Source organism: Apium graveolens, chromosome 4, assembly GCF_009905375.1.
Source record: "Apium graveolens cultivar Ventura chromosome 4, ASM990537v1, whole genome shotgun sequence".
Taxonomy (NCBI): domain Eukaryota; kingdom Viridiplantae; phylum Streptophyta; class Magnoliopsida; order Apiales; family Apiaceae; genus Apium; species Apium graveolens.
This window is the reverse complement of record NC_133650.1, coordinates 135,212,463-135,226,502: the sequence shown is the minus strand read 5'-3', so window position 1 is coordinate 135,226,502 and position 14,040 is coordinate 135,212,463. Positions and strand designations below refer to the sequence as shown.

Genomic DNA, 14,040 nt, shown 5'->3' with positions numbered 1-14,040 from the left:
AACAAAGGAGATCAACTCTTTATCAGTGACATAAAAGAATTCTCAGATTCAACCTTTACCTGGATGAGCTAGATGAAGTAAGAGCAATTAATGCCCACAACAAACTCCTAGAAAGATTGGTGTTCAGGTACAGGGGTGGAAAGGAAATCACATGGCCTATGCATATGATTCTCAACGAAGGCTATAATGTTTTGGTGAAAGTATTCTCTGCAATGAAGAAAGATTTTGGATTCACCAAGGTGGCCGAAACAGAGGTACTCAACAAAATTCAACAAATAAGACAAAGCTGGAGAGATCCAAATGCACTACCAAGAATCTTATCTATTCCTTACACTGAAAGTAGAGTGCATTTGAGACCATATTGGTTGATGGAGTTCAAGGATGGAAGAAATACCAGAAGATTCTTTAGACTTGAAGACCAGCTAAAAATATAAAGCAACGATACTCTCAAGGAAATGTAGGAGATGCTGGATCTCAATAATGAAGATGAATATGAGTTCTAAAGAAAACTCCAACACCAAATAAAAGAAAACAATGATAAACTGGGAAAGAAGACTAGACAATCAAGGAAAAATGATTAATTTGCTCAGTCTAGAGGAGCACCTTGAAAATGACTTGTGAGATTTCTGTGAACTTTCTTTTATTCAATTTTCAATAAAATGCAGCAATTATCATTTTTATCTACTATTGATTGTTTATTTTTGTGAAAGGTGTTTTGTTATCATCAAGACCTCCTAATTTTATGCCTATAATTCTAGTAGACATAAATTTGGGGAGATTGTTTGGAATATGTTGTAGGCTTGATGATAATTCACCAAAACACCTTAGTAGATTTAATTAAGTGATTTTATAAATATCAACGGATAACCATACTTGTTCATCCGTTGATAGAGTAGCTTATATCTCAATAAGTTTTTGTAGAACATTTTTGAATATTGTAATAACTTAGAAGTTTAAAAGTTCTAGAAAATTCTAAGTCATGTTGACTACTAGAAAGATATGCAAAATAGGTTGGCTAATTATAAATATTAGATGCCTTGTAATTTTGCATAAGTGAAATAGTATCAACTGCTAAGAAAATACTTTCAATGGATAAACTACAAAGCTTCGACGGATGACTCAAGACACTTTCAACGGATGATTCATTAGAGACTCAATGGATAACTCATGTGGAGTATCAACGGATAACATTGAAGTCTCGATGGATAACCAATTCAAATAGCAGTTGAAAGTGACTTGACAGTCACATGGGTTGATTGTATACAAAAGGAATGTGGCAGCCTATTTGCAGGTTTGAGAGAACAAATGAGCATTTCCATTTCCATGCTTACTTGAAAAAATACAAAGATGCTGGATAGAGAGATTAAGGAACATGTGAATTGACTTAGATATTTGTTTTATCTTTTTGTCTTTTTCATGTGTAACTTGGTAATATATAAACCGAGAATAACAAGTAGAATAATTATCGATTAAACTGAGAAATAGAAAAAGATACATCCATTAGGAATTTCTCTGTTCATCTTTTATGAAAACATTTGTAAGCAGCCGTGTACATTCTTGCATCACAGAGTTCTCATTCATATATATATATATATATATATATCTGGTAGAAAGATCAATCCACTAGAAAGTTTTTAAATCATTATGTTTACTTAATTTGTGTCTTGAATACTTAAATCTTTTATTCCGTACATTTGCTTATTCAAACATGGATATATTTTGCAAAGAGATTTTATTATTTCAAAAAGGAACCAGAATTACATTCAACCCCCCTTCTGTAAATCTATTGTTAGATTGTTAAGGTACAACACAAAGCAACAAACCTGATCGTCTACGCAACTGTGTTAGTACAGATGCATGGGATAAGTTATCTCTTCGGAGTGGTCTCCTCTTTTAATGAGTCAGAATCTCTAGCAGCGTAAGGCCCAGAGTATTCTCGACCTTCGGGGATGGGGGCCAAGCCAAGAATGTATTGGGGCGTCTGCCCTTGTCCTTCGCCTTCATTTGAGTGACCACTTCCTCCCATCTCAGGGTATAGAGGCATCCCGTAAGGTGGGTTGGTAGTCCCTAGAATCACGATCGTTGAATACTCATAGCCAATGGTTGAGAGTTCATCGTTACTTGTAGTTGCTGAAGTTGGGGATTCATCCCTTGAATAGTTGGGGGATTCGTCCCTTGAGGCGGATTTTAAATTGGGGGATTCGTCTATTGAGTCTGGGCGTCAGTAGTCGCCGCTGGAACTCCTCTGCAAAGTGTGGCGTATGTTGAGTGTGCTGAGATCTCAATGGAGGATGAGAGTGTCCTCGCATGGATTGAATTATTGGTCCCACTGTTAGTTATGTTCCGTGTGTTCACTATATTTGATGTTGTTCGCCCATAGGCAGCGTCAAATGTTAAGGAATAAAAACTAGGATTTGTTAGTATTTAATGTTAGGATTTGTGAAATTAGAGTTTAAATGAAAGTTCTCACGTTCGTGGACTAACTGTCCTCGAAAGATGCCTACGTATCTCTGTGTTGTAGAGAATCAAACCAAAAACATAGTTCTAGGTTGAAGGGTAGAGCCATTTATATAGAGATGAGTCTAGGATTAGACTTGGGTTGGAAAACTTGGTGGACAAGTATTCAACTTAGATGGCAATTAGGAGTCTTTTAAGACAGTGGATTTTATATCCTTCCTTGTAGGAGTTAGTGTCCATGTTGGACGTAATGTCTCTAGTATTCCAGCCGTGTTGGGCCTTGCCCGTGAACCTTGAGGTCTTGGGCCGTTTTTAGTCCATAACAGGTCGTCAAGGCCTGATTTGTATTAAGTTTTGGACATGAATTCCCAGCATAATTAATGTGATATTTATTATATTTTTAGCATTTATTTTGGATCCATATCAAATAGTTAAACCTAATAGTTTTAATTTCCGAAATATGTGATCATGGATAATTCAAAAAATAACTTATGGTCAAAATAAGTTTGAACTCAGAATTTGATATTAGTTAATTTTCCCAACAACTTATTTAATTTTGATGATCTAATTTGATAATAATTAATAGGGAATTTACCAAAAATACCACTTTTTATAAAAATATTTGTAAAAATACGGACTCAGGTTCCATATGATGTTGAAATGGTTGCATATGTGGTTGCATATGAGATTGATCCGTATTTTTGCAAATATTTTGCAACTTGAGTATTTTATGCAAAAATCCCTAATTAATATCATCATTCAAATGGACAAGTTATTTAAAATTATTGTTAATTTTTACAATTTTTAACAAAAGAGCTAAATAAAAATTAAAGCGTTTGGCACAAAACACACCCATGAAAATAATGTAATGTGCACGTTATCCTAGTTGTGTGGCCATAAAAATTATGCCGCAAGTCCTGTGAACCTCTTCTGGGTTGTTTGCTTCCAAGTTGTTTTCTGTCTCTGGTATTAACCAGATGGCCTGTGTAGCTCCAAAACTGAGTTTAAGTTTTGGTTCCTATCCATCTTCACAACTTTCAAAAGTGACTCTCATCTGGGAACCTTCAAGAAACTGGAAGAAGATTTCATATCAGTTAAATATAAGAAGCAGAAGCCAGAGTAAGAAGAAATTAGTTTGGCAGGCTACACAAGTGTCAGTGAGTGAGGATTCAGGTGGTTCAAGTGTGAGCGATGATGGTGGTAAGAATTGGATTATGGTGGTTCCGTTGGCTGCATTGCCTAAAGGAGAGAGGAGAGTGCTTATACAGAATGATGAGAGTATATTGTTGTTATGGTATAAAGATGAGGTTCTTGCTATTGAGAATAGATCACCTGCTGAGGGTGCTTATACTCAAGGTGTAAGGACCGAGGAATTACGCTTGTATTATATTATAATAATGATAAATTATGTGTATTATTATGTGATTAAATGTGTTAAGTCGTTAAACCCTAACTGCTATGTGTTATGTGTTGGCTGTTTTGATATCAACGTGTTTTAGATATTTATTGAGCGTTTTATCGTCAGTTATATATGTTATATTAAAACCTGTACAGCTCAAAACTATGTTTTAAAAGCCCATATTTCAAACAAACTCATTGGCTCTATTTTATTAAAAATGCCTTATACCATATCGCTATTCTGAACCCCTAGACGTTTTACAAACTAACCTTTTTCACGAAAAAACGACTTTTCCGGACCCCTTCGGATACCAAAAACCCCACAAAAATTACATTTTATTTTTATATGATCATGAAATTATCATATATCATTTTTCTTTGTATTTTTGTAATATTCACAATTTTTGGGAATTTTTAGCATTTATTTTATATTTATTGGATATTTAAAAATTCAATATTAATACCCAAAAATTATAAAAATTGGGGCCAAATATTTTTATTAGGAGTGTAATTAGTCCCTTAATTTTACTTAGGGGTATTATTTTCATAAATATAAATACCTGAGTTATTATTAATTAAATCAGTTAATTATACAGAAAAATCAGAAAAATAAAAAGAAAAAGAAAAAGGGAATTAGGGTTAAGGTTTGTGAAGAACAGAGCAGGAGAATCAAGGTCGAATTTCATCGTGATTCTGGAGTCCAAATCAGTCGTGTGAGTACTCGTTTTGAAGCTTATGATCTCTAGTTTTCAATTATGTAATTGTTTTTCGTGTTTGATTGATCGAATTGAAAGTTGTTATTTCGGGTTTTAATTTCGAATTCGGGTTTTGATTTCTAGTTATTGTTTGATGTTATTGTTGTTAGAAACGTGTAGATCGTCGAATAGGGAGTCGTTTGGCATCGGTTTCACTCGATTTGGTGTCCGTTTCGAGCTCGTCGGAAAAACGACGATGCCGCCGTTGTTCTTCGTTTCCGGGGACGACGTCGACGACTGGAGAAGAAGGAAGGAAGGAGAGGGTGTCTGCGTTGTTGTGCTTCAGAAACGCAGAAGAAACGAACTGGAATCGAGCGTTTTGGCTGCGTTTGGTTCGCCGGAATCAGCCCGCCGGCGTCGGGTTGTGGGCAGCCGACCGGTTGTTCTTCCCGACCCGTTTGGGTTGGGGACGACCCGGTTTGTAACCCGGTTTCGACCCGGGTTCAATCCTAAAAACCCAAAAATCTGTTTCTGTTTTTGTGTTTTTGATTTAATTAATTATTTATTTATATTTTAATAATTAAAAATCAGTTTTAATAATTCTAAAAATTAATTAAAAATTAGTTTTAAATTCTGAATAATAGTGATAGGGATAAATAAGTCCTGATTTTATAATTAATGGGCTGCTAGGCCCAATAATAATAAGATGTATAATATTCAGACCAGAAAGGTTAAGTCTGACGGACCAGATTAGGCCTGGTGGAATAAAAGAGGCCCAAAAAGCCCTGATTATTAATTAATTTCGTAATTAATTAATAAGGGAGAAATCAGATGTTGAAAAGAGTCCCGATGAGGATATAAATCCTTAGAGATTAGCCTCAAGGGGACCTGAAAGGATAAGGAATCAACTTCCTACTTCCTAGGACTCCTAAGTCTATCCTAATTCAGAGGCTTATCCACCAAGCCTCCTATACCAAGTCCAATTCAAGGACCCCCGCATCTATATAAGGGGCCTCACCCCACAAATCTAGAACTACGTTTTTTGACTTGATCCTTGGCAATCAGCAAGGTACGTAGGCATCTTGTTAAGGCAGATTGAGTCACGAAACACAAGAGCAGTCAAATCGAGCCTTGGAGCTCACGTTCCTTAGTATTAAATACAGCAATAATATATAGTAGTTTTAATCCATAACATTTGGCGCCGTCTGTGGGACTTACGCAACAACAACCATGGCGAGAACACGGAGAACAACCAGCACTCTGGAGGAGGGAACACCATCAGGGACAACCCAGGTGATTTCATCAACCGTGGAGGTTCCTCCCCATTCAACTTATGCATCTACTCAGGGGGAAGCCCAGACAGGGGCAACTCATCCTCAGCCACAAGGGACAACTCCCCCGACTGTTCAAGGTACGAATCCTCAAGTTCAACAAATACATATACCTGTGAATTCTCGACCCGTCGGGTATGAATACTCAACTATTGTTACTACTAACCCCCCTTATGGGATGCCCCTTCACCCTGAGGTTGGAGGAAGTGGATATGCTGGGCGAAGCGAAGCACGAGGGCGGTCGCCCCCCTATATACGAGGTTTGGATCCTATCCCTGAGGATCGGGAATTTTCTGGTCCATACACTGAGAGAGACTCCGAATCTTCGGATGATGAAGTGGCCCCGAGAAGGAGGCGTCCTGGAAAAGAGCCAATGGCCGATGGAAGGCAACGCCCCCAAAGCACCCCAGGGGCGAATCCCCAAGAAGTGCAGGAAAAGATCAGGGCTCATGAGGCTGAAATCCAAAGGCTGAGGCGTGATTTGGAGGCTTACCAAGCCACCAGACCCCACATACCTCCTAGGGGGAGAAATCCTCCTCCTATCATAGACCTGGATGGTCCGGTAAGAAGAAGGGCTGCTGTCCCAAGAACTGATCCAAGCAATCTCCTTCCCCTTGGGGATCCTGATGATCCAACTCCACCCTTCACAGAAGAGATAATGAATGCCCATATCTCAAGAAAATTTAAGATGCCCACTATCAAAGCCTATGATGGCACGGGAGACCCCGCTAATCATGTTAGGACATTCTCTAATGCACTGCTGCTGCAACCCGTGAATGATGCTATAAAGTGTCGGGCCTTCCCTCAAACCCTGTCGGGTATGGCTCAAAGATGGTACAGTCGCCTGCCCCCAAACTCTATTGGATCGTTCAGAGAATTAAGTCAGGCTTTTATTAAGCAATTCATCAGTGGAAGAGTCCATGAGAAAAGTTCAGCATCTCTTATGAGTCTTGTGCAGGGAGCTAAAGAATCCTTAAGAGATTACCTAAATCGTTTTACAAAGGAGGCTTTAAAAGTCCCAGACCTTGATGATAAGGTAGCCATGATAGCGCTGCAACAAGGAACTAGGGATGAGTTTTTCAAGATGTCTTTGGCCAAACGACCCCCTGAGAGCATGTTGCAGCTCCAAGAGAGGGCAGGGAAGTATATCAAGGTTGAAGAGAGTATGAGGAAGACCGTAGTAAGTAATGAGCCCACTGGAGGCAAGAAACGAAAAACTGATTTGGAGTACATCGCTAAGGATAAGTATCCTAGAACTGAACAAAACCCTGATTCAACCCCCAAGAAGGGAGGACCTGGGCAAAAGTTCACTGAATACGCTAAGCTGAATGCCCCCAGAAGTCAGATTTTGATGGAGATTGAGAAAGACAGAGATATTCGCTGGCCTAAGCCCTTGAAGGCTGATCCCGCCAAGCTAGATAAGGGCAAGTATTGCAGGTTTCACAAAGATGTTGGTCATGACACCGATGAGTGTAGGCAGTTGAAAGATGAAATTGAGTTTTTGATTCGAAAAGGAAGGCTGAACAAGTATACTGGAGATGGAGGAGACAGAAACAATAATGGAAGGAAGAACTTTGAAGATCGTAGGAGGGACCAAGATGATCAGGGGCGGAATCCCCAACCTAGAGGACCAGTTATAAACACCATTTATGGAGGGCCGAGACCTCGAGGGCCTGTGATAAACACGATCTTTGGAGGTCCAACTGCTGCTGGATTGTCCAAAAATTCCAGAAAGGCATATACTAGAGAGGTTATGCATATTGTTGGAGAAGCCCCGAAGAGGGCCAGGACAGAAGTAACATTGGCTTTTGATGATTCTGACCTAGAGGGTGTGAAGTTTCCCCATGACGACCCGCTGGTCATAACGCCGATAATAGGAAATAGCCCGGTTAAGAGGGTCCTTGTGGATAATGGTGCTTCTGTGGATATCTTGCTCCACGACACCTTTCTAAGGATGGGGTATAACGACTCCCAGTTGACACCAACCGACATGCCGATATATGGATTTGCTGGAGTAGAATGTCCTGTGGAAGGGATAATTAAATTACCAACCACCATAGGTACGGAGCCAAGGCAAGCAACGCAGATGCTGGATTTTGTGGTGGTAAAGGCTAGTTCAACTTATAATGCTATCATGGGGAGAACAGGGATACATGCCTTCAAGGCAGTCCCCTCTTCCTACCATTCAGTCATGAAGTTTCCCACCCGAAACGGGATTGGAGAAGAGAGGGGAGATCAAAAAATGGCTAGAAGCTGTTATGTGGCCTCTTTGAGGGCAGATGGAGTCGGGGGGCAGGTTCTTCCTATTGAAGATATGGATGTTCGAGAAAATGATGAGAATAGAGGAAGGCCAGCAGAAGAATTGGATTCGGTTCCTTTAGATCCCAAGAATCCTGAGAGGATGACTTTTATTGGAGCTACATTAGAGGAGCCCCTTAGAGGGAAGTTAGTGAAATTTTTGCAAGAAAATAGTGATGTGTTTGCATGGTCAGCAGCTGATATGCCAGGCATAGACCCGGGGTTAATTACCCACAAGTTAAACGTGGATCCAAGCCGGAAGACAGTAAAACAAAAGAAAAGAAATTTTGCCCCGGAAAGACAAGAGGCTATAAAGCAGGAAGTGGAAAAGCTCTTAGAGGCTGGTTTCATTGAGGAGATTCAATTTCCGGAGTGGTTAGCAAACCCTGTAATGGTGAAGAAGGCTAATGGAAAGTGGAGGATGTGTATAGACTTCACCGATCTGAATGATGCATGTCCCAAAGACTGTTTTCCGCTGCCTAGAATTGATACTTTGATTGATGCCACCGCTGGACATGAGATGCTGAGTTTCATGGATGGATTTAGCGGATACAACCAGATCAAAATGCATAAGGATGACATTCCAAAGGTATCATTTATCACTGACTTTGGTGTTTATTGTTATCTTGTTATGGCGTTTGGTCTCAAGAATGCAGGAGCCACCTATCAAAGGTTGGTGAATAAAATTTTTAAAGATCTTATTGGGAAGACTATGGAAGTCTATGTTGATGACATGCTAGTCAAGAGTCTAGTAAAGACTGATCATATAACCCATTTGAGGGAAGCTTTTGAGGTCCTGAGGTACCACAAGATGATGTTGAATCCCACGAAGTGTGCTTTCGGAGTAGGATCTGGAAAATTCTTGGGATTGATGGTCTCAAAGAGGGGAATTGAGGCTAACCCCGATAAAATAAAGGCAATCCTGGACATGGAACCCCCAAAAACTGTCAAGGATGTTCAGAAACTCACAGGAAGGGTTGCTGCGCTAGGACGATTCATCTCCAAGTCAGGAGACAAGTGCTTGTCATTCTTCAAGTCATTAAATAACATTAAAGACTTTGTATGGAGTGAGGAAAATCAGAAGGCATTTGAAGAGTTAAAGAAGTATATGGGCCAGGCCCCGTTATTGGCCAAGCCAGTTCTGAGTGAAGTTTTATTCTTGTACTTGGCTGTTTCAGAAAGCGCCTTGAGCGCGGTGTTGGTTAAGGAGGAACTGAAAGTCCAGAAACCCGTATACTATGTCAGCAAAATCTTGCATGGTGCTGAGTTGAATTATTCAACTATTGAGAAATTCGCTCTAGCCTTGGTAATGGCTTCGAGAAAGCTGCGTCCTTATTTTCAGGCTCACCAGATTGAGGTGCTAACAAATCAGCCACTGAGAAATATCATTCACAGTCCCAAGGCAAGTGGGAGACTAATTAAGTGGGCAATAGAGTTGGGAGAGTTCGATCTCAAGTATAAGCCACGTATAGCCATAAAAGCCCAGGCACTAGCTGACTTCGTGGTGGAATGTACCATACCCAACCAAGAAGTCGGGGGGCAGGAAGATACCACACCTCAAGACAAGGGAGTCGACAATGGGGACAAGGAGAAAGAATATTGGGTTCTCTATTTTGATGGAGCATCAAAAACAAATTCCAGTGGAGCAGGGTTGGTTTTGCAAAGCCCTGATGGATTCTTAATTGAGTATGCCATGAAGCTAGACTTCCCAACCACAAACAATGAGGCAGAGTATGAAGCCCTGATAGCAGGCCTTGGTCTAGCTGGGACACTTAGAGTCAAAAACTTAAAGGTCCGTGGAGACTCAAAGCTGATCATATCCCAAGTAAAGGGAGAATTTGAGGCAAGGGATGATACAATGGCTAAATATGTCCGCCTAGTAAGGGCTGTGATGACCCAATTTAATGAATGTCATGTTGAGCACATTCCAAGGGAAGAAAATGTTAAGGCAGACGCGCTATCAAAGTTTGCTTCATCTGAGATAGAAGAAAGTTCAGGGAGTGTATACTTTCGTGTTTTAAAGACGCGAAGCATAGATGTTAAGCTTGTGGCTCCCATAGGCCTGGGGACGTCATGGATCGATCCCATTAAGGCTCACATTCAAACCGGATGGTTGCCAAGCGATGCAACTGAAGCACGAAAGTTAACTGTTCGAGCACTAAGGTACTCCTTGATAGATGGGATTCTGTATAAGAGATCTTTCGTGGTTCCTTACTTAAGGTGTCTCAGGCCGGATGAGGCACGCTTGGCTCTTGAGGAAGTGCATGAAGGCATTTGTGGGCAACACTTGGGGGGCAGGGCCTTGGCTCATAAGATAACTCGTTTAGGCTTCTATTGGCCAGAAATGATGGCTGATGCCAAAGAATATGTAAAGAAGTGTGATCGTTGTCAGAAGCATGCACCAGTCGCCAGACAACCCCCCGAGATGCTGACCTCTATCAACTCACCTATTCCCTTTGCTATGTGGGGGATGGATATTCTAGGGCCTTTTCCTATGGCCACAGCACAAAGGAAGTTTCTGATTGTAGCCATTGATTATTTCACCAAGTGGATCGAAGCCAAACCTTTGGCCAAAATCACAACTAAGCAGGTTGCACAATTCCTGTGGGAAAACATCATGTGCCGATATGGAATTCCCCGTATCCTCGTCACTGACAATGGAACGCAATTCAACAATGAGGAATTCAAGAAGTATTGTGAAGAAAATGAAATTGAGTTACGATTCACCTCTGTGGCTCACCCGCAAGCCAATGGGCAAGCGGAAGTAGCAAATCGGATAATCCTGGATGGACTAAAGAAGAGGATCGAAAAGTCGAGAAATAATTGGGTAGATGAGATACTTCCCATATTATGGGCTTATAGGACTACCTGTAGAGTCACGACAGATGCAACTCCTTTCATGTTGGCATATGGGGCGGAAGCAGTAGTTCCCGTGGAGATATCACATTCTTCTCCAAGGATTCAGGCTTTTGATGAAAAAGAAAATGAGGAAGGGCAGAAGTTAGCCCTGGATTTAATCGATGAAGTACGAGATAAAGCACACGCAAAGATAGTAGAATATCAGAAAAAGGCTTCATTCTACTACAACCTAAGGGTTAAAGAGAGGTTTTTCAAACAAGGTGACCTAGTCTTGAGAAAAATAGAGGCTTCTGGTGTCGGACAGAAAGGAAAGCTTGCCCCAAATTGGGAAGGGCCGTATAGAGTCAAGAGCGTTCAGGGTAGAGGAACCTACAAGCTGGAGACTATGGATGGTTTTGAAGTCCCGAGAACCTGGCACGCACAAAACCTGAAGGTTTACTACGTGTAAGATGGTCGAAGTACGATTCTCACTCGTCAGGATGGCGAGTAGGTTGAAAAGCACCTTGAAGCTTTGCTTGCTTAGGATTTATATGTTTTAGTTTTATTACGAAATTTATTAAGACTTGTGTAAGGGACGAATCCCAGACAATTTTATGAAATTCATAAGTTCTTCAAAGTATGATTGTGGCCTAACAAATAAAAATCAAATGCATGGATGCAAAGCATAAAAGGTGATAAATGAGATAGATCTGATAGATGTTACAAAAGTTTGATAAATAAAGTCTCGAAAATAAAAAAGCCACGCAGGGCTGAAAAAGCTCTAAGGAGCTGAGGTGCCCTCGGCGTCCATATCATCGTCTTCTCCGCTCTCGCTAGATGTCTCCGTTGTCTCGGAGGAGGAAGAGCTGTCATCCTCAGCAGGTCTGGAAAAAGACTCGGGAGGAGGAAGAAGTGGATCCTGAGGAACATGATCCGAGACAACTACTCGGGTACGAAACCTCTGTAGCAAAGCCTCATCGTCAGGGCAGATGTAGTCCGCCGGGTTAATATCAGGACAAGCCTCGTTCACGGTCCCAAGGGCCGTGTCCCAACCAGTCCTAAAAAACTCGGGAAAGACTGAATCATCCCTAATCCTCATGGATTGGGCAAACTCCTCCGAGTCCAGATAATTGTCTATAGCTTTATCCTTCTCCGCCCGAAGTACCACCAGCTCGGCGTTAGACTCTCCGAGTTCTTCCTCCTTGCGCTTGAGCTTCTTCTCCAGGGTAGCATACTTCTTCTGCTGCCTCCTGAGGGCATTATCGGCCTTATCAGAAGCCCGCTTCCATGATTCGGCTTGCCTCACAGCGCCTTGAAAGTAGGCGTTAGACTGAAACAAAACAATTAACAAAGTATAAGGCAAGAAAGTGCTACAAGAACGAGAAATAAGTTTAAAAAAGAGAAGGCATACCGAAGCCAGAGATTGGGCTCCCATGAGCTTAATCCTCTCAAGGTCAGGGGTGGCCACCACATCAGTAAAGTCCTTTGGGGTCACGCTATGGTAGGACCAATCCCAAGCATGCTTCGTGGAACCAACCACGGTATCCCCTCGGCGGAATCCCCAGAGAGGCTGAAAGGCGCCTGTAGCAGCAGCAGCAGGGGCAGCAGCAGTGATAGGAGCATTATGGCCCTCAGCTCCTTCAGTTGAAGCCTCCCCCATAGGCTCCTTGTGCTTTCTCAAGAAGATAGGCTCTGTCGCCTTTCCCCGGGTGTCTAGGCCTGCGAGCCGAGCTTTCTTCATCCTAGCTGTCTCCTCAACCAAAGGAACGTTGTCCTCGTTAATCTCCTTAGCAGCTGAAACAAAACAAAGGACAAAATAAGTGAAGTTAATAACGCATGAAATGAAGTAAAATTGAGAAGGGAAGAAAAATACCCTGTTGAGAAACAGAGGATAGTCCCACATGAATTAGGGAAAACTCCTCTAAGAGAGTCCAGCTGGTGGTCGTACCATCATCCTGAGTAAGGCCATTATAAATAATAGTTTCTTCAGGAGTTAAGTGAATGGATTTGAGGCTACCATCACTGACCTTCCCAAAGGAAGATCGAAAGAGCGTGCCCCAGTCGCCATTCTCCCAACGTAACCCAACGAAACTATTCCTCCAATTTGGATTATTATCAGGAATAGAGGCGCTATTAAAGATATGTTTGCTTTTGGGCCTTTGTTTGACATAAACCCAGCCACAAATATTAGAAGAACTATTGTAACATTGGAAGACTTTCCTAAAAACGGCTACCGAAAGAGGAAAGCCCTCCCTAAGACAACAAACCATAAAACATAGAATATTCCTCCAGGCGTTTGGAGGAAGCTGACATGGGTTGATTTGTAAGTCGGCCAAAAGATGAGGGATAAAAGGATGGAAAGGGAACCTAAGCCCAGCGTTAAGGGCGTCGGTGTAGATGAAAAGAGTATCGGGCCTCCAGTGGCAAGTACGGTCACCACCAGAGACTGGAACTAGTCTAAAGGGGGGAGGGACGTTATAACGAGCATTTAGTTTATTGAAATCTATGTTATGCCAAGTATTACAGTGATTAAAAGAGTCGAGATGTGCAGTGGAGGGATATTCATCCCCCCTAGTATTAATCATATCAATTAAAGACATATATGAAGAGCGGATCTCGATATCCTTACCTCGTTTTGAAGCCGAGGCAATTTTGGCCGCCCTCTCAGAATTCTTGTCAGCCATTAGAAAGATTAGAAAGCTAGAAAAAGCCTGAAGGAGAGGTTGGAAAACTAAAGGAGGGATTTGAGAAAGGAAAGGCTAGAAAGTTGGAGGAGGGATGAGGAGAAGTTGTAAAATGAAATGAGAGGTGTGAAGAAATAAAACTCTCACCCCACCTTTATATAGCCAAGGAAGAAGGATAATGGGCCTTAAAAAAGCCCATTTGGGCCCAAAACTTAGAAGGTTCTGGAATAATCCAGGAAGTTCTAGCAAAAATCAGAGGAAAATTAAAGTTTTTGAAGAATCTGGAAGAATCCAGAAAAACCCTAGAAGGATTTGGAATTTGGGCTTAGAAAATGAAAG

General features: G+C 41.4%; 2 protein-coding genes across 4 annotated transcripts; one reads left to right on the top strand and one right to left on the bottom strand.

The window, feature by feature from the left end:
- Nucleotides 1–3,434: 3,434 nt before the first annotated feature.
- Nucleotides 3,435–3,967, top strand: LOC141719016 (uncharacterized). The gene is made up of 2 exons (XM_074521392.1): nt 3,435–3,813; nt 3,957–3,967. The coding sequence occupies exons 1-2, from the start codon at nt 3,435–3,437 to the stop codon at nt 3,965–3,967; spliced, it is 390 nt and encodes a 129-aa protein (XP_074377493.1).
- Nucleotides 3,968–11,649: 7,682 nt separating this feature from the next.
- Nucleotides 11,650–13,836, bottom strand: LOC141716907 (uncharacterized). Of its 3 annotated transcripts, none has more exons than XM_074519066.1 (3): nt 12,891–13,836; nt 12,429–12,811; nt 11,650–12,347 (listed from the first exon to the last, which is right to left on the bottom strand). In XM_074519066.1, the coding sequence occupies exons 1-3, from the start codon at nt 13,699–13,701 to the stop codon at nt 11,799–11,801; spliced, it is 1,743 nt and encodes a 580-aa protein (XP_074375167.1). In that variant the 5' UTR covers nt 13,702–13,836; the 3' UTR covers nt 11,650–11,798. The 3 variants fall into 3 exon arrangements, with proteins under 3 accessions (XP_074375167.1, XP_074375168.1, XP_074375169.1); XM_074519067.1 differs by having other exon boundaries at nt 12,966–13,836; XM_074519068.1 differs by having other exon boundaries at nt 13,647–13,836.
- Nucleotides 13,837–14,040: the final 204 nt, after the last annotated feature.